We start from the raw sequence: 23,526 nt of genomic DNA on the forward strand, positions 1-23,526 counted from the left end.
CTTGAGTAGGCAATGTAATTAAATTTTGCACTGTTTGGATTTTTTTTTTTTTGTTATTGTAACTTCATTATATTTGTGTTGGATGTTGGTCTCACAGCAATGACCGTCAGGCAAGGCAATGGAACTTGCATTCCAAGCTGGTGGTATTGTCACAAGGAATCTCAGCTAACTTGGCTGCAGCCATGCAGGCAACGTGAGAAGATGAGTCATGATATTGGTTATTGATAATCTTATTTATTTACACTGCTGAAAAATTTGAGGATACCCTGGTCTATTGGTCGCACAGTTGCAGGTGGCCGGAGTAGTAAAATTCTAAGATCAACTTTTAGAAAGGCTGATACATTGCATTGCTTTAGATCTCACTCAGAGATACTAAGTATTTTGTACATGTTCTGCTGATAGGGCACCTATCAGAGGTCCAAACTGACAAAGAACATACTCTTATCATGACTATAATTTTGGGTCAGAATGATGCATGCTCTAGCTTGTCAATATTCGGCAGAATCATGTTTGAATTCAGAAAGGAACAGAAGAGCAAACCAGGGGACTTCTTGTTTTCTGAGTAGAACAAATCATAATCACCCCCTCGTCCTCCATTAAATCCTGATATGCATGCCTTAGATTTGCTCTGAACTATCTAGGAGATCAGTTCTTTTCTGAGTAGAAAGCTCCTTAAAGCTTCACATGGTGTATTATCTCCATCTTCTCCACCATCACCACCTTCAGAGAGGGAAGAACTTAGGCAGTCTTTGGCAAAGAGATGAGGAGACTCACGCATCCCAGAGTCAGCCAGGGAGCAAGCAAGCAGGAAGAGATCAAACATGGGCAATCTTTGGCAAACGACATCATCTTTCTGATCTTCTAACGTCCAATCTCTACCATCAGGTTTTCTGATGTCCAACTAAAATTCGGATGGCTGCAGCGTTTCAAAATCAAAACTCAAACATATAAATTTGTGGGCCGTTCGTTGCTCATAGATTGTTCCATCGAATGTCATATGTAAAGACTTCAGAGATTGGACCTCTCTGGTCGCTACTCACTTGGGATGCTATAAGGTCGGGTCAGGATCCGAGTTTCCTTAAAGCTAGGCCCATACATGTTGGGATTTTGGGTCTACTTTCCGTCATTAAATGATCTCGGATGGAGTCCTGGTTTAAGTAGACAAATATGCGTCGAGCTTGGGTCGGGTGGAGATCGGGCCTAGATACCATCCAGTATCAAATAATATACTTTGGGAGTTAATTAAGCTAAAATTATTCATGATTTGAGAAGTTTATCAATAAAAATCTAATACAAGCACTTGATGATTAATTCTGTGACAGTGTTTGACTAAAACTTGAAAAATATACTTTACTTAAAATTAAGTATAAACATCCAAATATATCTCAACTTGTTATTACTTTTTATTTTGCATATCACTTTTAGGTTATAGAATAAAATTTATATCAATAGTTTTGATAAAATCAATATTATTTGTATGTAAATATGTATCTATTTATGGATGTACATACATAAAACATCGGGTAATTATGCGAGTTCAAGGTCAGGTCGGGTCTAAAAATGTCAAACCCAAATCTGATGGATGGTTTCAATGGGTCAGGCTTTAGGACCCATACTCAAACTTGTTGTTTGTCGGGTCTGGCTCTAGTGATTGAGGTCGGGTCGGTTTTCATCTAGTACTATGTTTGTGAGTTGGAGTCATAGTTCTACCCTGTATTTGTACTGGCTAGAGAGGATCCGAATCCAAATGATCCAGGGGAAAGTTGGCTCTTAGGCCACCCAATTTAAAGGAAATGAAGGGAAGTTGCAACATCTGCCAATTTTTTTTGTTTTTCTTTTTTCCTTCTAAATTGTCCGAGGAGAAATTAGAGAAACAAGATGGGAAGTTCGACCGTTAGAAATAGTCGGCCTTCCCTTATTTAAAAATCTCTGCTCTCCTCACTACTTTCAGTTCACTAGCCGTTGCAATCTCTCTCTCTCTCTCTCTCTCTCTCTCTCTCTCTCTCTCTCTCGCCTTCCATGGATTCAGCTCCTTCGATCAGCCCGTCCTCTGATGAGCGGTTCTGGAGCAAGCTCGGCGACAGGGTGGATTCCATGCTGGAGGAACGAAAGCCAAAACAAGGGATCAAGTTCTCCTCCATTGCCGTATGATCTCCCCAATCATCCCTTCGCTACTTTCCTATTTCCAGTCTCAGAAAATAAATTTCAGGTTTTTGTTCTTTTTCCTTGTAAATTTTCAGTGCGGGGTGGAATCAGAGCGAGGGAGGAGGCTCAGGGAAGACTCGTTGCTTCTGATCAGAGGATTGGACTCCATTGATTCGTCTGTGTCCCAGCTATCGAAAACTTGGAGCGTAGCCCAGCAGGTAAATCTATGAGCTAAGTATCCAGGGGTGTTTCTTCTTTTCACTTTGAAACCAGGTTTTGTAATGTTTTGAGTGGACTGAATTATGCTTTGTTTAGGACCTGGTACCTCATATCTCATCATCTTTAACCTACTGAATTGGGGTACCATCAGTGCTACAAGTGATTTGGGCTTTTAGAGCAGTTCGGGTAGGTCTTGGTATTTTTTTTCTGAGAGGATTATTTGACCTTATGAGTGGAATAAATTTCCATATAGATATGATCTTGCATATTTAGGTTTTAATGGTTTGAGTGGACAGAATTATGCTTTGTTTAGGGCCTGGTACCTCATATCTCATCATCTTTAACCTACTGAATTGGGGTACCATCAGTGCTACAAGTGATTTGGGCATTTAGAGCAGTTTGGGTAGGTCTTCGTAATTTTTTTTTTCTGAGAGTATTATTTGACCTTATGAGTGGGATAGATATGATCTTGCATCATGTAGCAAGAGCAGCTCCCATTCCGACCTTTGCTACTGCTATCGGGTATGCACTTCTAAATTAAGCAGTTGATGCCCTGATCGTTTTTCATTTTGTTGCTGCCACAGATTTTAGATTCATCTTGAAGTCTTCAGGCTGATTCTGGTATTATCTGGTGGCACTACTATGATAGGGCTTAAAACTCCAATCTATTTCTTTGAACGAGAAGCTATTATTGATAATTTAAAGTTCAAAATCACTAAGACTTTGGAATTATGAGTCTGATAGGCACACCAAACCGCAGCATGAGCTAAGATCTTCCATATTGGAGTTCTTTATGTCTGAAATATGAAGTTTTATACTTCCATCATATGCTCATTCAGGCTTTTTTTTATTTCCAATAAGCAGAAAAAAAATTGATACAAGTTGTTGCTACACAGAGCCACACAGTGATACACATGACAGTATGTCTACATCCACTGACAACAAAATATGAGCACTTGCAATAGTAGTGGTTGAGTTGTTCTTCTTGTTTTGAAAAGGAAAGGGATAGTCTCGGCTGCACGATAGTGGTTCCTTCTTGCAAAAGGAACTAGCTGATCTGTTCAAATTGTTACCAATTTTGCTCATGAAATTCCACTTCTCCCCTTTGATGTGGAGAAGCTAAATCTCTCTGTTGGGGTCAATTCCTTAATAAGAACGATAAGCATGCAATTGGTCGTTAGCTTCTACTCAAGGGAGACATTTTGCCATGCTGCTTTTGCCAGTTTGATAGTGAAATATGTGGGCTTCTTTTCTAAGCAGTACTGCAATATTACCATGTTCTTGATAACAGGGTGTAGGTGACTTAGCTAGAACTCCACCAACAAAAGTTTTACAAAGAGAAAGCCACAGAGTAGAAGAGGAGGAGCCAAAAGCAAAGAGGCACTGTGGTTCCATTGAGCTTCCAAACAAGAATGAGTTGATTGGCTCTGATACTCATGAGGCTATTAGTTCTGATGAATCTTCTGACAAGATTGCAGTGGAGGGTTCTGATGAACTTCCTGACAAGGGAGACAAGCAGGCCTCTTCAAATGTTATGAAAAGCAAGAAGCTGGAGAAGGCCAAAGATGTCGCTTATAGAACTTCTACAACTCTTTTCTATTTTATGTCTGATTTGCCTTGAGAACGATATCGTTTTCTTTTATTTTTCTCATCTGTTTCCATGTTTTGATTTTTGCAGCTTGCAATGTCCTTGACAACAAAAGCAGCTACTGTCGCAAAGGAATTGAAAACAATAAAATCAGTATTATCATTTATGCAAGAACGATGTAGTATACCGGAAGAGGAAAATAGGAGACTTCGAGAAGGATTTGAGAAAGGTGTTGGACCAGAAGAAGATGACCTCCTGGTACTCCTTTTTGATCACTTCTCTTGCTTCCTGTATAACATAATTAAAAACTACCTCACACTCTACACTCCCTTGAACTTTCTCAGAAGTATTAAATGCTCGTGGAAAAACTCCATGAAATATTTCGAGGTTGTGCAGTATTTTACAAGTCTGATAAGATACAATCATACAGATCCAACAAAATGACCCTGCCCCACTTCTTTGCATTTCTGGCATGAGTCCTCTCATTTTTCATTCTATAGGAGGAGTACTTTCGTTTCCCTTCCTGTTCCTTTTTGAAACAGGAGTTGACTCCTCAGAATTGGCATGTAACTTCATCAAAAGTGCTTGATATGGGTGTCGGAAGAATAGACGAGAAGTCGGAAGCCTCATCTACCTAACAATGGACAGACCTTACATAGCCAATGCTCTTGTGAACTAGTCAGGCTTTCGTGCAGAAAGCAAGTGAAGAAGCTCATTCTCTTTCTGTTTCTGCTTCCGTGCAATCCTGAGACTCTAATTATTTGAATTCCGAACTGTCATGTCAAGATGGTACAAATAAATGTTTCATATTTGTGTTTCACCTCATATGAGAGAGAAGTGGAAGAAAGATAACCTTTAAAGATTTTACGAAAGGAAATAAATATTAGAAGTGTTCCAGCACAGATTGAACTGAGAATTACAAGCCCTACAATGTGGATTTCCCTCATTTTTTTCTTCTTTGCAAGGAAAAAAAAATCCTTCCTCTTTCCTATTTGCATAGTTATAGATGTATAGAGACCGTAACACCACAAGGCAACCTATATTTATATGGGGTCAAGATAAAAGAAAGGAAATAAATATTAGAAGTGTTCCAGCACAGATTGAACTGAGAATTGTAGGCCCTACAATGTGGATTTCCCTCATTTTTTTCTTCTTTGCAAGGAAAAAAAAAATCCTTCCTCTTTCCTGTTTGCATAGTTATAGATGTATAGAGACCGTAACACCACAGGGCAACCGATATTTATATGGGGTCAAGATAAAAGAAAGCTTCTCCTGAAGAAAATAGCATCAAATTTTTGGGTCAGGATTACTATAGAAGCTCTTCAAGAGAGGAGATGCTTTGTTACGAATTAATATGACAAGTACAAAGGAACTTGAAGAACACTTCCCTTATTGATTTTCTCAAACTGTATATTTACCTTGTTGCTTTTCTTATATAGTGGTGGAAAGATGAAGCGCCATAGCTAGGAAAGGGGAGTGAATTGGTTCTTGGAAATCCTTTGAGTGGGAAGTTCTGTTTTATATAATGGAGTACGAAAAAGTGACTATTTTCATTGATTAGTATAAGGTTTGAGGAGATTGCTTTACCGGATAATTATCAATGTAATAACATATCAGACAATTGTTAAACCTAGGAAGGCATTTAAAGATAATATGGTGTTGCCTTTGAGAGTAGATAATTATCAAATAGGCAATCTGATCCACTGTAGTTTATCTAGCATCTCACGGCTGGTTTTTTGCAGTCAGGAATTTCTATGGCTCCTTTTTTTTTTTTTGTAAGAAATGGCGTTTCTTTCCTTTCCTGATGTGGTAGTGTAAGCTTTAAAGTAATATTCTATTCAAACTCTGTTTTGACAGATTTTATAGCGTATTTTCCAGAATAATGTGGAAGAAGAACTACTTATAAGTTGATCACGGGTGGGCTCAAGTTCAACTTTATTTTGGTGGTGGACCTGAATGTATCTCTAGCATATGTGTTCCTTATCTTCTGAATATGAAAGTAACTCTTCAAGTTTTGCTTTCATGATAGTCTAATTAGAAAACCTTGACTTCTTGAAAGTCATATTGATTCAAGGATATCGACAGGAATGGATGCAAATTCTTATGTTTGGAGAAACTGATGAAAGAATCATGAAAACTTATTGGAAATTAATATGGTTATGAGACAAGTCAATAGTATCAATTTTTTTAGTCATAAAAAGTTTCTTTCATTTTGATGTCTCATGAAAGTAGAAATATCATGCAAACATAATCAAGTCTAATAGGATTGGCAATGCAATAGTATAACTAACTATAATTTAAGATGACTTCTTTGCAAAATACTATGATAGTCAGATAGAGAGAGTTCAAGATGCACTTCCATTAAAGAAAGTGATGAAGGACCTTATCTTTTGTTTTGAAAAGTTTCCTTATCAGAATTAAGCTACTTATGCTGCATAAAGTGTAGAAGTTTTGACAAATAGCTTTTTATGCTCTTCTTTGTATCATGCACCATGAGTCATGACAATTAAAGTCTATCACCTCCTTGACAAGTATCAGGCAACTGCAACGATGCTTAGCTTTGTGTTGAAGGTTTGGAGTTAGTTGGAAATGATATTTGCTGAACAAAGTCATAATCAATTTGAAAGTTATCATGATTTTGTAAGTCTTAAAAGTTAACAAGATTTTGAATGTTCGAAAGTTTGAGGCATTTATAAAGTAGTATGAAACTATTTTCCTAATTGTTTTCCCATTATTAAATGTAAACTTTTTTAAGTGAATTTTTTTTGAAAATACTAATGGAAAAGCTAGTTAGCTTGATTTTCAGGTGGAGAATATTTAATTTGCTTTATTGTGAAATATGTTAGCCTTTGTCGAACAATGGAGAGAACCCAAAAACATCTTCTAAAAGTGTGTGGACTGACTTCAATCTTTATTTGAGGGAAAAGATAACAATGGAGCCACACAACCCATATGTTTCATAGCAACAACTTTATATGAATCTCATCATAGTTCTTGGAAAAGTATACTAAGATCAAGTCCTTAACATGGATATTCATCAATGACTTGATGCCTAGTTTTTTCCTTTCTTGTTGTATTTTTTATTTCACTTACCGTCTTCTATTTTACATTATTTTTTTTTATTTAGTTTATTTTTGGAGGGCACCCACAACCTTACTTATAAGATATGCAAGATTTCTTTTCTCTTGATTGGAACTAGACTTCTCTCCTAGAGGTTACCATTCTTTCTCCACTTGGGACGAGGCCTAGGTTCAAACACTGGGAAGTTTTTCCCAAAAGTTTGGCCAATGTATTTTTAATTGGTAGTGCTTCAAAATTTATTCTAAAAGATATTTGTTATTTGTTAGATTTTGTCTAAGAATAAGGAATATTAAAGATGTCTTACAAAAAAAGGTGCACCTAATTCTCTTCTTAATTTGAAAGAAAGATCTTTTATGAGACATTTATATAGGCAAAAAAATGTTATGGATGAGGCTATGAATGTTTTAAGAATGCATAGATAATATTATATATATAGGAATCTGAAGGTTAGCTTCAATACATGATGGGGAACAAAACTAAATTTTATGCAGGGAGCCCTTCAACTTTGAGGATTTATATCAATTTGGTACAAATTCCATTATGGTCCTAAGTGTAGTAAGATTAAATTGTTCCCATCAACTTTTAAAGGCTTGCATTGATTTCCTAGACAATTTTGAAGTTTTGTATTAATACAATGATTAAGATTATTCGTTTCCTCCTATGGGTTAAGAACTTTTCCTTTTTCTCTTGAAAAAGTAAGGCTTTGTTTTATTTTGTCAAAGAATGGAATAAAAGGTCTATGCATAACAAAAGTGCTGGCCATCTTCATATGGAGAAAACTTTAAGGTTATTCGTTTCGTCCCATGGGTTTAGAACTTTTCCTTTTTCTCTTGAAAAATTAAGGCTTTCTTTTATTTTGTCAAGGAATGGAATGAATGGTATATGCATAACAAGGGTGCAGGCCATCTTCTTATGGAGAAAACTTTCCATGGGCTCACACATAAACCACAAGACCTTTAATATAACAGCTAATTGACTATAGCATTGTAAACCTTGGAGAAGTGTAATGCTGCAAATTATCTTTAAGCAGGAGACCTATTTTTTCGGAAGAAAAAGAAAAACTTACCCAACATGTACCCTTAATACCTGGATTTAGATTGCTTGTTTCTTAATTGCCTCTTTTAGATTGAGAAATATCACAATCATGCCTATGATAGTCAGGCTGGCATGGTATGCCTGTCATGCTATATCAAGTGCACACTTAGAATGCACTTGCAAAAAAAAATATAGAAATCTATAACCAAGATTTGCAAGTAGCTTTATAAGATACCATACCTTATTCTTATTTTTTAAAAAACTTGAAAATGTTGCAACTAATCTATGAAATCTAGCGTAGATATCTTTACTGATTGCAGTAACAAATATAGTGTAGATATTAACAAGACAATAGAGTTCCTATTTGTAATAAAAGACTGCCTCAATTATGTACATATGCAACATGTTTTAGTTTTGTGGAAATGCTGTTAAATTATGAGCAGCTCATATATAGGCAGTGTTGTTATGTACCTTAGGGTACCATGATTTATTTAAATCCCTTGATCAACATAACATGTTGATTTTTGATCATTATCTTGTCCAATATATAAATCAGGATTTTAAAACCTTTTAACAATGGAACAATAAGTTCATCCGGCAAAGAGTTTTTGAGTCATTTAGAATGGGAAAAATTTCAAGTTACTACTATATAGCTTAAAATGGAGAAGCAGGGTAAGAGCCCATACTCTACATGCTGGCCTCAATTGATATGTATCATCAATAAGCATGATTCTGGGCTAGAACAGATGATATAGAAGTATGCACCATTGTACGCTTGTACGTTGCTAATAATGCGGCATCATAATAGGTGCTACTGGGAGGGTACGGTATGTATGAGCACATCTATACTTGTTTAAATCTTCGTCTTGTAATAGCACTAGGTCTTATAAACTCCTATAGGAAAGAATATCTAGGCTTGTCCAGGATTTGTAATTCAGTGTTCTTTCATATGTTCCTTTGACATCATTGCCACTTGCTCATGCATCAAGGGCCACATCCTTTAGTGTTGCTAGCTTTTCCAAAAGCTTTTCTACAATTCCTAGCCAAGTCAATTTTTTTAGCTATTTCTTAACCTTGTAACACAAATAAGAATCATTGTTTCATCTGTTCATCCTCAGATTTTTTTGCACATGCTACTTATAACCTTCATTTGATGCATTATGTTTGCTTTACATATCAGAATTATCATGACTATAAACATATGTGCTTTAACCCTTTCTATTGCATAACATTATAATCATATACTTTCCAGTTTCCACTTTAATTGCTGAAGCAAGAAAGTAGTATGTTAACCCCCACTTGTTCACCTTCCAATGGTAAATCCATCACATTCTTAAGGTCATGAAGCCATTTCTTTTGAGGCCTCATGATTATATGTTACAATTTCTCGAGCCATTTGTTCCACAGGTCACTAACCTTCATCTAGTGCTTATCCTAGATAGTGATTTTTGATGCTTTGACTCCATTTAGTGGTTTTCTCAATTAGATTTTTCATTTATAAATTTTAACCATAGGGAGGAGCTAATAAGATTTTGTCCAATGGTTGGCACCCCTCTCCTAAAGCCTTGCCCTTGGGAGAAGTCTAGGATTCAAACCCTAGTGTGACTCATACCACCATATTGCTCTAAGAAAAGAGAATTGACATTTGGAAGCTAAAAGCACTCTTAGCATTCCTAATTAGTTACTAAACAAACTTGCTTTGTGGAGCCAAAAGAAAAAATATTGATGTTTATAGCTTTAACAAGGAAGCGTTTCAACATTGGCTTGAAATGATATGCTGTCTATGAAGTTAATGAAATTTTTCTTAGCTACCTTATCAATTTTGGCCTAACAATTAGGTCAAAAAGCTGTACTTTTTGCTGCACTTGTTACTCTTGCATGTTGTAAATCGTTATCAACATATTCATTGAAGAATTAAAAACATCCATTACACTAGAATTAATTATGCTTCTAAAATGCTTTCTTTAATTTATATATGTATTTAACTATTTACTTCAAGTAGAATTTGAATATAAATAATTAGATTGTTCTAAAGCTTTTGGAAACCAATGATGACAGCAAGCACGACCAAGCATTTCATGGAAATAATGGAAGAACTACTCAGTTAAACGCGTGGGCGAACACCTCATAACATTTGAAAATGGAAGTTCCTCCAAATGGAAGTGTGGTGCAACACGTAGGCTATAGATTTGTTTCCTATATCAAGGATGAAATTAATGAGGAAAAAAAATTATTTGGAAACTAACTTATCATAAACTATAATGTCTCGTTTGCTATATAAAGGATCGAAACAGGGAGCGAGGAGGTCCATTTGAAAATTAAGTCTTTTGGTAACTATAATTAATAAACTTTGACACACTATCGGCTTTGAAAATTATTATTTATGAGATTCGTGTTCATAGAATGTCACTATAGTTTTATGCTCCTCCTTTATCCGGTCTCGTGACCTCCTATGTACAAAACATAGGCAGAGTTGGAAATGTCGAGATGAATGTGCGATTGATTACAAGAAAAAATATAATAAGAAATGGAAGCTATTTGTAAAAGGGTAGTGGTAGCACCAATTGATGGCAAATTAAGAGGACAACTTGGATGGTTTGGACATATCCAACATAGGTTGAGGGATGCACCAGTACGAAGAAATGATTTATACATGTAGAAGGAAAGAGGGTAGAGTTAGACCAAAAAGCATGTAGGATGAAGTAGTAAGGAAGGACCATCTTTGAAAAAATATGGCCCTAAACCAAGCAGAATGGAGAAGGGTTCATGTAGCCAACCCTAACTAGTTTAGGATTAAGGATTATGGCCTATTTGGCATTGTTTTTATTTCTTACTTTATATTGTTACAAAAACTGTGGCAGAAAACATATTTGGTGCTATTGTTTTTATTTTCAATTTTTTCAAAAGTGACTTTCATTATTTCTAGAAAAAATGAAAGTAAGAGATCCTTACTTTCAATATTTTCAAAAATAAGAAAGTAATAACTTTTACAACCACCTCCAACATCGTCGCCATTACCTCCGCTATCACCATGGTCGTTGCCTCCACCTCCACTACCATCCCTACTAAAGGCTGCCCGTTTAACAAGCCCACCTTGCCATCATCATTGGCTCCACCACATCGCTGGTACTCTGCCACCACCATTGCTGTTGCTATCACACAACCATTGTCATCTTCACCGCCTCCACCATCGCTTCCATGATGCCACCACTATCATCATTGTCACCTTCGACACACTGCCACCATTGTCATCATTGCCACCTTTATCGTACCACCATTGCCTTTGCGACAAGCATCGCTTGTGTCTCCATTATTTCCATCCTACTACCACCACCTCTACCACCATCATTATGTTTATATTTTTAAAGATGAGTAACTACACCAAACATGTCTATATTTTTAAAAAATTTAGAAAAAATAAAATAAAATATTTATTTTTTTAGTTTTGAAAATAGAAGAAAATGAAAGTGATGCCAAATGATACTTGTCTATATCATTTGTTTTTTTACCGGTTATTAAGGGGCTTCAATCACCTGGTCATAGATATATCAAGGATGAAATTAAGGAGCATAAAAAGTTTATCTAGGAATTGATGTGGGCGACCAAAGTACATCTTGGTGTTACTACAAGCTTTTGAAAATCTTTAGGCACAAAAACTTCTCGGTACTCACATCTCCTCAAATCTTCCTTCCACGTGCCAATGACATCTTTATTTATCACTATGTGCTTAATGAATATAACTCCTACAACTTCTCTAATGTATTGACATTCACTTGAATTGTCATGGAAAATCACTCAACTTCAATTTGCTGATGCTTTAGTTTACCAAAAAAAACACACAGAGAGAAAGAAAAAGCATGTTGTCATATTATCCATTATTTATTGCTTGTGGTGTAGTACTTAAAATAAATCTTTGAGCATAATACAACCCATGATGAGCATTAATTTGACAGGTACCAAATTTTGGGGACTTGATTTCCTTGTCAAGTCTTATTTTGGAAATATTTTTGCATCTACGTTAAGCACGTAACTTGGAATGGCTCATATGCCATGATTAAACATGAAGTAGTATTAATTGGGCCATCTGACTCATCTCCTTCATCATATAGGTGCGACTTCAATTGGAGGCCCTGTTGGCTAAGAAGTCCAGATTGGCAAATGAGAATGCTAACCCGATGAGAGAGAACCAGTGCCTTCATCAGCTTGTGGAGTATCACCAACTGACATCTCAAGACCTATCAGCATCTTACGAGCAAGTCATACATGGAATGTGCTTGGACTTTTCATCTCCATTGGAAAAAATGCAGAGTGAGTTAGGTGATGACAATGATTATGGTGGTAATGAAGCTCCTTGTATTCCGACTGATAAACTGGGATTCTTCTCTTCTACTGATGAAAACCACAAAAATCTACAGGAATAGGTACAAATTCTTCTGTTTGGAAATGTCTATTTTTTATGATCTATGGAGGCTATCCCACAATGTTTTAGATACATGTCTATGAAGCCTATATGAAAAGTACTTACTTCATCAAGACCCGTGAAAATTTTGTGATTGCATGTTTGGGGAATTTTGAAAAGGAAGAAAACTTCTGATCATTGAAGAAATATGTCAATCAAAAGATAAATTTATCATTTGTCTGATGGAATCACCTAGGCTACCCCAACAATCTTTTAAATGCAGTTAAATAGAAATGGATCAAGGGCTAATTAGTCTGTGTATGCTTAATTAAATCTTGGGAAATTTTGAAAAGGAAGAAAACTTCTGATCATTGAAGAAACATGTCAATCAAAAGATAAATTTATCATTTGTCTGATGGAATCACCTAGGCTACCCCAACAATCTTTTAAATGCAGTTAAATAGAAATGGATCAAGGGCTAATTAGTCTGTGTATGCTTGATTAAACCTTGATTAAGGGCAGTCAGAGTTTCTAAAATGTACATTACTATAAATAGGTTGTCTTTATTTGTAGTTGCTTCCATATTTCATTATTGAAAAGTATTGATGCATCAAATCTATAAAGTTCAATTCTTTTCTAAGACTTGTGAAGAATTTATGGTTGTGTGCAAGGTTCACCGTCTTGATACCGGATCTCATACTGGTGCTACACTAGATAGCGTCGGAATGGTACGGTACAAATTTTTTTTGGCGTACCGAGTGTCTGTACGCCATCCATTCTAGGCACCAATATCGAATCGGCGGTACAGTATGGTATGCTCCGTACCATCCGGTTTGGGCCAATATGACATACCATTGTTGCGTGTCTGGAGAAATTTTGAAAAGAAATTTTTTTTTAGGATCATTATAGATATGTGTTAAGCAGAACGCAAACTTACCTGATCATTGGTGGAATCACCTAGGCTATCCCATATATTTAAAATGCAGTTGAACAGAAATAGATCAAGGGCCAGCCAATTTGAGTATGCTTGATTGAACCTTGATTAAAGGCAGTTGCCGTAACTACGATTGAAATATTGTGATTTAGATAGGGTTTTTCTAAAGAGAATCTTTAAGAAATATTACAAGCTTCAAATTATGTGGATTTTATTTAGGAAATTATCAGAAGAAAATTTGAAACATCAATAAATCCCACCAAAGAAAAAATTTCATTAAATAAACATATCACGATTACAAAGTTAATGTGCTTGACTTTGAATTGTTAAATCTTTTACCAAAAATGTAGTGTTTAGTGTGTAGTCGAACCAAGGTCGGTCGAACCCGTACCAGGATCGATACTGGTCAGCGGCCGGTATGGGTCAGTATCGGTTCGATATCATACCATGTGTTGGTTCTGTATCGGCACACCCATTTTTTTTTGTAGTTTTCAAAAAAATTTAATTGGTAATCACTCTTTTTGAAGTTTCTCAATGATATTAAGTCTAATTTGATATTTTTTTGATATTTTTTTAATAATTTTTGATGTTTCTATGATCCTGGTTTAACGTAAATGATGCATCTTATTATTTTAAAATGATACAAATTCTAAAATCATTAGTGAGGTGTTACATGCTATAAGGAACAACATAAAATATCGTTAAATTAAGTAGTGACGTAAAAATTAAAAAATAATACAATCAATTACATACATTTAAAGTATACCGATATCTAAGATCGGATCGAGTGGCTATGCCTCTTGTAGATATTCAGATCATCAGGATAGTCAGGAGGTACATCAGCCTACCCTTCTAACCAAGACTACAATGTTGCTTGGTTAGAAGGGTGGGCTGATGTGCCTCGTAACTATGCTAATGATCCAAATATCTACGAGAGGCATAGCTACTCGATCCAATTTTAGATATCGGTATGTTTGTTCTACTTTAAATGCATGTAATTGATTATATGATTTTATAATTTTTATGTCAGTACTTGATTTGAGGATATTTTATGTTGTTCTTTGTAACATGCAACATCTAAGTAATAATTTTATGATTTGACTACAATGCTGCTTGGTTAGAAGGGTGGGCTGATGTGCTTTGTAACTATGCTGATGATCCAGATATCTACGAGAGGCAATAGCTACTCGATCCGATTTTAGATATCGGTATGTTTGTTCTACTTTAAATGCATATAATTGATTATATTATTTTATAATTTTTATGTCAGTACTTGATTTGAGGATATTTTATGTTGTTCTTTGTAACATGCAACATCTCGGTAATAATTTTATGATTTATATAATTTTAAAACAATAAGATGCATCATTTATGTTAAATCGGGATCATAGAACATCATAAAACATCAAAAATACCAAAAAAAATCAAAACAAACATCAAATTAAACTTAAAATCATTGAAAAAGTTCAAAATGAGTGATTACCAATTAAAAATTCTTGAAACATCCAAACAAAATTGGCGTGTCGGTACAGAACTGGCACGCCCTACCCATATCGACACACAGTACAGTACCGACTCATACTGGCCACTGACCGGTACAGGTCCTGGTTCCGGTTTGGTGGACCTTGATCACCATGACTTTGAAAAAACTTTCAACACATAAAGAATAAGCTAGCTTATAGTTCTCAAGTTAAAATTTTTTCTTTTTCTGCAATATCTTACAAATATTGGAAGATCATTTTTTACTTGCCAAAAATAAAGATTCTTTTAAAGAAAAAATATGAAAGATAAAAGTAGTGAGTCGTTAGAATATCAAATCATGAGACATCCGATTGCTTTATAAAGTAGATTTGAACACTTAGTTGATTATAGAAATATATATTAAGTATGAAGATAAATGTATGTATTATGTGTTTCATGTTCCATTATAGATAATATGAATGAAATACATCATATTAAAGCATATACTGTTCTTGCAATCATATAAATATTCTGGCCTACTTCTTGATCCACAAAAAGTCAATGGTGATCAGTAATTTAAAAATGATTGTTCCTATGCTTGATGAGCATTGCTTATAGATATGTTGTCAAGCAATCCAAACTAAATGTATAATAAATACATATGTCTAATATCTGTTCACCCATTCCAGGATAAGAAAATATCTTGATGACCATGCGAGCACTATCATCTTGGACAAGATTAGTTTGCAAGTTTGCATGTGGTGGTTCAGTACTTTTTCTGCTCTTTGGTTGTCAGAACTTCCAACTTAAGCCATCTCATCATGATCACTTTTATGCTACATAATGTATGCCAAGAGAGTGTGCCATTTGTCTCAATGTAGCTATAGGGGGCTGGTGGTTTGGTGCCATGTCAAACTTCATCATTTAGAAATTACAGAACCACAAGCCAGAGAATAAAGCAGATATGCAGACCACATTCGATAAAGAAGCTGACCTCTGACTTTCAGTTGTTGGTGTGAATGTTGATAGGCAGGAAGCATTTGGGCACAACAACAACAACAACATTCAAGTGTAAATGTTGTTATACAAGAGACATTTGGGAAACAATAGTAGCAGTAACACGGTATCAAAGAACCCAAGTAACAAAAGCACAAGATATTTCTACAAAAAAAAAGCATAAGATAAGATATTATTACTTAACTATTGCTTTCTACATGGAATGATCTTGTAGTCTTGAGCAGAACAGACCACAGTATAATGTGGATTAGGGTGGGGGTGGGAGCAGAGCAGGACATGAGCAGGGAAGGAACTAGATAGGACTTTTGTTTCTTGTTCAAATTAAAGAATATAGATATATCTCATGTATCAGCTTGATGCAAATAGGCAGAAGTTGGAAAACAACTGAGTCCCTAATATTTATACTGAAGTTAGTAGGTTAGCTCAAAAAAGTATAACTTTATAAGGCACAGAGAAAAGGAAGAGGATTTTCCAAGAGGAATACTAACCTAGCAAGTAGAGGTCAAAATGACTGGCCGTGTGTATACAGGGGTTGTTGCAGTAATTAGGCTTCTAATTGCAAACACGAAGCGGCAAACTTTGTTTATGAGTAATATCGATAGAATTTATTAATTCCCATTAGATTATACAATGTATCACCAGTCAAACAGAAGTCAGTGATCAAATGCAGTAAGCATTTGATAGTAGTTTCATAGTGGACAATGATCACTTGGCTTTGATATTGTTTTTAAGCATAATTAAGCTTAACAAGATTTCTTAGAAAGGTTTTACCCTCAGTTCAGATGATGATTCTCTTTGCAGAAAAAGTAAAAAAATGGGATCAACCTAAGGTGACATAGAGAGAAGTTAAACCATTTAATAACTGTGTTGAATCTGCAATGAAGTTCTGAGAATATTCAAATTAGCTAATGGAAACTACTAGTTGATTTTTCATATCAATGGCCATCAGGTAAGTAGAGACACATCATTTCAGAGTATTATTTGCATGATCCCATCTGAATATCATCATAATTCTCAAGTCTGTTTGACATGCATTTAAACACATGCACACATAATGGACAACAAATATTATCACCATTGCTGCATATATACAGAGCTCTTTGGCCAAAACTGCCCCCCACATAAGTTTTAAGGGGGGGGGGGGAATTTTATTTGTTAGGTTTATCATCATTACATCTCTAGAATTAAGTTTTTTTAAAAATTATTATCCAAAGACTCTTTGGCTGATCTCTTAGAGGGCTTCAATTTTGTCTGCCATGGTATCAAGTTGTCAATCTTATAACAGAAGCTCCTGTTGAACACCAGCTTAAGTAGCAAGCCTGTCAAACAACTTGGCCTGTGGGTGTGGTGAAAGAATCTCCGCCTGATGGACAAACTGAACATCATGTACGAATGGTTTATCTGATCTGCTTGGAGGAGATCCACAATAACATGGAGGTGGGCATCCTGTGCTTGTAGATTCTTTTCCTGCATCATTCTGTGGCAAATCACATCATACTTCCTCCTTTAGTCATGTACCTCACTGAAACCTATGCTTTACCATCAAATTTCATGGTGGCAGTTCCATTATACTGCTTCAGGCTTCATGTAATATAGTCATCCATAACAAAATTCTGTGTTAATTATGCCATCTAAGTTTGACTTGTTGCTCCATGTGAAAACAATTTCGATACTTACAAGAGCAGAACTGCTGACCTTTCAGGTAATGGAAGATGTAATCTGAAATTTATTCTGCCATGTCCCAAATATTGATTTTTCTTTGTTAATCTGGGCTTCAATTTTAAGAGATAGACGGGCAATCTGATGCTAGTGAGCTTTCTATTATATTTCCTTCAGGTTTCAGATGGGCATGGGAAGGAACTGTCATGAATTATCCTTACATGTCTTGAGTTATATGGTTTCCTGTAAATGATTCACAGATTCATTTACACCAAAAAATAGAGATGGTTAAACTAAAATAATTTTGAAAAGGAATTATATTTCTGATCCTTTCACCATTGACATTATTGGGGGGGAATATTGGACACCTCAATCTCGAGCCAAACCTACCCTTTTTACCTCGGTCCTAAGCTGAGGAGAACAACCTTAACCCCAGCTGAGCAGCTGACTAACCGAAGTGAACTACCTCAGCCCCGGCCGAGGAGCCATCAGCCAAAGAAAACAATCAGCACATGCCAATAAGGACTAACAATCCCAACAACCGACAACTTTGGTAGCTCATAGTCGTGGTAATGTCATGGCCAATGCTCCTCTAGCGTTGCCCACCATCCACACGGACTGGCACCCACGCCTCGATCGTACTACCGACCGTTATCTGACCATCATTGCACGCCACATCAGGCTAGATAACTATAAAATGGGCTTCCTTATATAAAGAGGCGGCCTGGGGACCTCAGGTACGCATGCATTACTCACAAAGACCATACTTTACTGAAATTCTCTTCCTTTTTATGTTGTTGCCTTGTTATTCTGACTTAGGCATCAAAAGGTCCCTTGCTTGAAACTCTCCGCAAGCAGACTTTTTGCAGGCCACATTCGAAGGACCAACCACCCCCCCTCCCCCGCGCGCACCTTGGCTACTCATCTTCAGTCGACCTCAGGGTCGTCCAAGTTGCACTCCGACCTTAGCTCGAATCTAGCAGCAACAGCTTGGCACTAGAGGAAGGATACCCAGCCCCAGCGACATCGACATCCATCGAAAGGAGAAACAACCAGCATGAAGTCACGAGGAAAAATGTTGGGGGCGGAGGAGCTGTACAATATCCTATGGGCATACCACATGTCACATTGGATTCCCATCGTAGAGACGCCCTTCAACATCGCCTTCAGAATGGAGGCAGTGATCTCACTGGAGATCGTGCTTCCATCACTCAGTGTAGAGAGCTTCAATGATCTGATGAACTCAGATCAGCTCTGGGTTAATCTCGATCTGTTGGAAGAAACCAAAGAACAAGCTTAGTCTGCCTGGTGACGTACCAGAGAAAAACAGCCTAGTACTACAACTCTAAGACTAAAGGCAAACTCTTCTGACCTAGCGACCTCGTCTTAAGGAAGACCGAAGCATCATAGCTAGAGAAACTTGAAAAGCTGAGCTTGAACTGGGAAGGCCCGTACTGGATGACTAAAGTAGTGCAACCAAGGACATATAGGCTGGAGCAGCTCGACGATGCTCCAATCCCATAGACGTGAAACTGCGACAACTTGTACATCTACTATCAGTGAGATCCATTGTATTCTGGGCTTATCTTTAATAAAAAAATCTTTATGTTATTTCTCTGTATTTAGATCAGACAATTATGACAAGCGAACTCGACTTGGAACAACCCAGAGACACTTAGGCCTCAATAAGGGAGACAACCCGGGGACACCTAGGCCTCCTTAAATCGAGCCCCCTCGAGATTTCTTTGGTAACCAACCCTAAAGATGCCTCCGGAAGCATACTCTGGAGATAAATGGAAGCGCCGACCTCTTGAATATTGAATTTACTCGGATTTTCTCTAGTAACCAACTCAAAGATGCCTCCGAGAGTATACTCTAGAGATGAATGGAGGCGCCAACCTCCTGAAGACCAAGCCTATTTGGATTTTCTTTGGCAGCCAACCCTAGAGATGTCTTCGAAAGCATACTCCAGAGATGAATGGAGGCGCCAACCTCCTGAAGACTGAGCCCACATAGATTTTCTTTGGTAGCCAACCCCAGAGATGCCTTCAGGAACATACTTCAGAAATGAACGGAGGTGCCAACTTTCTTAAATCGAGCCCCCTCGAGATTTCTGTGGTAGCTAATCCCAGAGATGCCTTCAGGAGTATACTCCAGAGATGAACGGAGGCGCCAACCTCCTGAAGGCCGAGCCTACTAAGATTTTCTCTAGTAGCTAACCTTAAAAATTCCTCCGAAAGTGTACTTTAGAGATGAACAGAGGCGCCGACCTCCTGAAGCTCGAGCCCACTCGGATTTTCTTTGATAGCCAATCCTAGCGATACCTTTGGGAGCATACTCTGAAGATAAATGGAAGTGCCGGCCTCCTGAAGACCGAGCCTACTCGGATTTTCTCTAGTAGCCAATCCTAAAGATGCCATCGAAAGCATACTCTGGAGATAAGCAGGGGCACCGACCTCTTGAAGACCGAGCCCACTTGAATTTTCTCTAGCAGCCAATCCTAGATATGCCTCCAGAAGCATACTTCGAAGATGAAAGAAGGTGTCGACCTCCTAAAGGCTGAGCCTTCTTGGATTCCTTTAGGTCCATAGACCAGAGATGCCTCTGTGACCTTAGTCTGGAGATGAAAAAGACCGAGCTCACTCAAAACTCCTCAGGAGGCCAAATTCTGAAAAGATTGACCGAGGAGCCCAAGATAAGCTAAAGCTCCACAAGAAGAAAAACCTGACGTGATGACCCAAGCTCAAATCGAAAAGTGGTTGAACACAAGAAAAGGTTGAAGTCAGGTACTTTGGAAATTCCTTTACTTTTATTAACTTTCGATGTATACATCAACCTCGGTAGAATTCGAGCAAAAAGAGCTATAAGAGAAGGTTGAAGCTTATAGCGGCGACTTGAACTCGGACAAAGAAAAAACAACATAGACAAAAATTGAAGCCAGGTACTTTGGAAATTCTTCGTTCTCGTTAAAGTCGTGAATTTTTACATTGACCTCAGTAGAGGCCAAACAAAATGAGAATTATCAAGCTCAGCCAACCTGAGTTAAAAAGAGAAAACTAACAAAAAGGGCAAAAAAGGTGGGGCTTCATCCTCCGCCTTCGCCATCACCGTCGTCACCAGCCAAGGCATCCACTTTTCTTCGGTTGAGAAGAAGAGCTCCCAATCTAGTCCTGCAAGATGTGGATCTTTGTGAAGATCCTCATCGATAAGGCCGTTGCTCGGGGGTTTGGGTCCTCGAACACCATCCGCGACATTAAGACGAAGATCCAAGACAAGGAGGGCATCCCCCGAGATCGGCTCCTACGACCTCCTTAGGGCTAGGCGAAGATCCAAGACAAGAAGGGCATTCCCTCGGATCAGCTCCAGCGGCCTCCTTAGGGCCTTCGCTGTTGCTGCCACCACTGTAGAACTCGCCGCCTCTACTAACGTTGAGGTCATCGCCTCCGCCATCAGCGCCACCCCTGCTGTTGCCGTCGTCGTTGAGGCCAGAGAAGCCTATCTTCGAGAAGAGCCGCTGAGCTTGAGCTCAACATACCTTGAAGCCTTTTCCGAATGCGTCGGCTACATTCTCCAAGGTCTCCTCTCGAAACTACTCTGAGGCATGGTACTCCTTGACCGCCTTCGTTACCCTCGCCTCGGCACAAATGGCCTCCTCCCTAGCCTTGGTAGCCTTCCGCTCGGCCTGAACCAACTTCTCAAAAAGCTCTGCGACTTTCTTCTCAACAATATGGTAGGCTTCCCTGACAGTGGACAATTGCCTCTCTATGATCATGGCCTGGGTATGTGCGGCCAAAGCAAGGGTTTCTGCTGACTCAACTTTGACTTTGATTGCCTTTGCCCTCAATTCGGCCTGTGCTCCTCGACCGCCTTCACCCTTAGTTCAGTTTCTCGAGCCCGCTCGGCAGCCTCCGCCCCCGCCTCGGCCAGACATGTGTGCTCCTCGGTGGTCTCCGCCCTCACCTTGTACTTCAAGATGCTCCTCGAGAATATCTTAATCCTCTCATGCATGCAGTCGATTTCAAGGGCGTGCTAAAAAGAAGGAGGAGGATTAGTTTTCGAGGAAAGCGACTTAACGAAGATCTATGAAACTTACCCAAGGACCATGGTGAAGACCCCATCGAAGAACTCGGTGGGGTCAAGGGAGCGCATGAACTCCCTGTTAGCTAGAAGCTACATGGCTCGAACAAACTCCGTCGCTACTTCGGCAGACTCTAGAACCAAGTCAGACTCTTCGATCGCCCATTTTAGGAAACAAGTCCCGGAGATGTGGAACAAGGTTGAGGGGTCCTCCTTAGTTGGAGTAGACGGACCCAGATCCAATCGAGCGAAGGCGTGAATCTTGGGAAATGGTTGGCGGGGAGGCATGGTGGTAGGATAGGATTGGGTGAGGATGACCCCCTCCGAAGAGACTGACCTAATTGGATGAACAACCTCGACCTCAGGGTCGAGCTCTATGATCTCCCCCTGAGGTACGGGCACCTCGGGAGGAACTTTAGGCCCTAAGGTTTCGACAGTGGTCTTGACAGCAGCTTTGGTAGTAGGAGTCGAGGAGGACTCCCTCCTCGACTTTTTTTTTTTGAGAGGCCTCACCGTCAGCGGCCACAGCCAACTTCTTCTTCACCTTTCTTCTCTCATGAATCAGCACAAAATTAGTCTTCTTGGCGGCAAGAGCTGCAAAAACAAAGACAAAGTTAGCCCGTGACACCGAGGTAAAGAGATAGGAAAAATCTAGGAGACGCTTACCCTAGGTGTCGGCCAGGCTCAGACCGGCCTTAATCAGAGCCTCCTCGAACAACAAATTCTATAGGGTAGGGATCTCAGATCAAGATTCTAGAAGCTTGTCCAAGGTCCTTTGATTGTCATCAAACAACCTCGGAGGTTGATTCAGATCTCTTCGAGGCCCCTCCCTACGGTATCAAACCCCATGGTTGCTCGAAGCGAACAAAGAAAAACCTTCATTTCTATCTATGGATGGAATAGAGAGTACCTCAGAGCAGCTGGTAATCTTTTCGAAGAGAAAAATACCACCAGTTGCTATCCTGAGGATGCCTCTTCAAGGTGAAGCACCATCAAAAAAGGACACCAAGGCTCAAATGTTTCGAAGGAGACAAAGAGAAAGAAAACTAACTAAGACCCGTTAGGAGTTCGACACCAGTTGGGTCAGGATAAGATAGTAAGACCCCATTAATTGCACAAAGAAGGGGTGGAGAGAATGTCTTAGCCCGACCTGTAGAGTCTTCTCATTCAAGCCAAGCCAAGAAGGGTGCGGGTTGGTCACCTGGTCACTGGAACTAGCGAGCTCAAGGGTGAACTCGGGAGACACAAAATGCTAAGCTTAGATGAGGTCAATTTCCCCCCGAGTAAGGATGGATACCTCATATTCCAGGCCCGACCGGACAGACTTAGCCTCACCCAAAGGCGACAGCTGCGAGCCTTGAGAAGAGCAGTTAGATGACCAACTCTCTTTCGAGGCATTGGCCTCAACCTTGCTCATGGTGGCCAAAGAAAGACGAAGGAAAATATCAAGAAAAAGAACGAGGAGACGAAGAAGAAGAAGACAGAAAAAGGGTTGAGCAACCAAAGATTGAAGACCTACCAGAAATGGAGAAGCACGGAGGATGCCGGAGACGAAGGACTTCGTCGGAGCACCACCTAGGGGCCTAGACACTCAAACACTTGGATGGAGGAGCAAATGGAGAAAGGAGTAGAGACCGAAGGTTGGGAACACCTTTATATAGGGGCGCAGACGGCCCCTATCGAAACACTGATCCGGCTACCCAAGCAAATCGAGCCATGTGTCAACATAGGACATGACAGGGGCGATCCGCCGGATCACTGCATTAATAGCATCTCAAAGTCACCCCACAACGATGACGTCTCGAAATGGTCTAGATTCGTTGATGCTTTGAAAAGATAGATCAGCGCATTTATTGCCCATGATAAATGTCTCGTCCTCCATCAAAATGGCGACTTGACTTCTGTCATCCG

At 38.7% G+C, this 23,526-nt stretch overlaps 1 protein-coding gene across 3 annotated transcripts; it reads left to right on the top strand.

Annotated features, from left to right (window-relative positions):
• The first annotated feature begins 59 nt into the window (after positions 1-59).
• Positions 60-17,611, top strand: LOC148703063 (uncharacterized). Of its 3 annotated transcripts, none has more exons than XM_089923798.1 (6): positions 60-2,145; positions 2,241-2,363; positions 3,656-3,931; positions 4,043-4,210; positions 12,178-12,489; positions 17,147-17,611. In XM_089923798.1, exons 1-5 carry the CDS (start codon positions 2,020-2,022, stop codon positions 12,487-12,489), a joined length of 1,005 nt encoding a protein of 334 aa, XP_089779924.1. In that variant the 5' UTR covers positions 60-2,019; the 3' UTR covers positions 17,147-17,611. The 3 variants fall into 3 exon arrangements, with proteins under 3 accessions (XP_089779924.1, XP_089779925.1, XP_089779923.1); XM_089923799.1 differs by having other exon boundaries at positions 17,165-17,611; XM_089923797.1 differs by having other exon boundaries at positions 17,185-17,611.
• The last annotated feature ends 5,915 nt before the right edge of the window (positions 17,612-23,526 follow it).

Source organism: Phoenix dactylifera, chromosome 6 (genome assembly GCF_051530095.1).
Source record: "Phoenix dactylifera cultivar Ajwa chromosome 6, Ajwa_hap1_PhDact_Kaust_v1.1, whole genome shotgun sequence".
In the NCBI taxonomy this organism is placed as follows: Eukaryota; Viridiplantae; Streptophyta; class Magnoliopsida; order Arecales; family Arecaceae; genus Phoenix; species Phoenix dactylifera.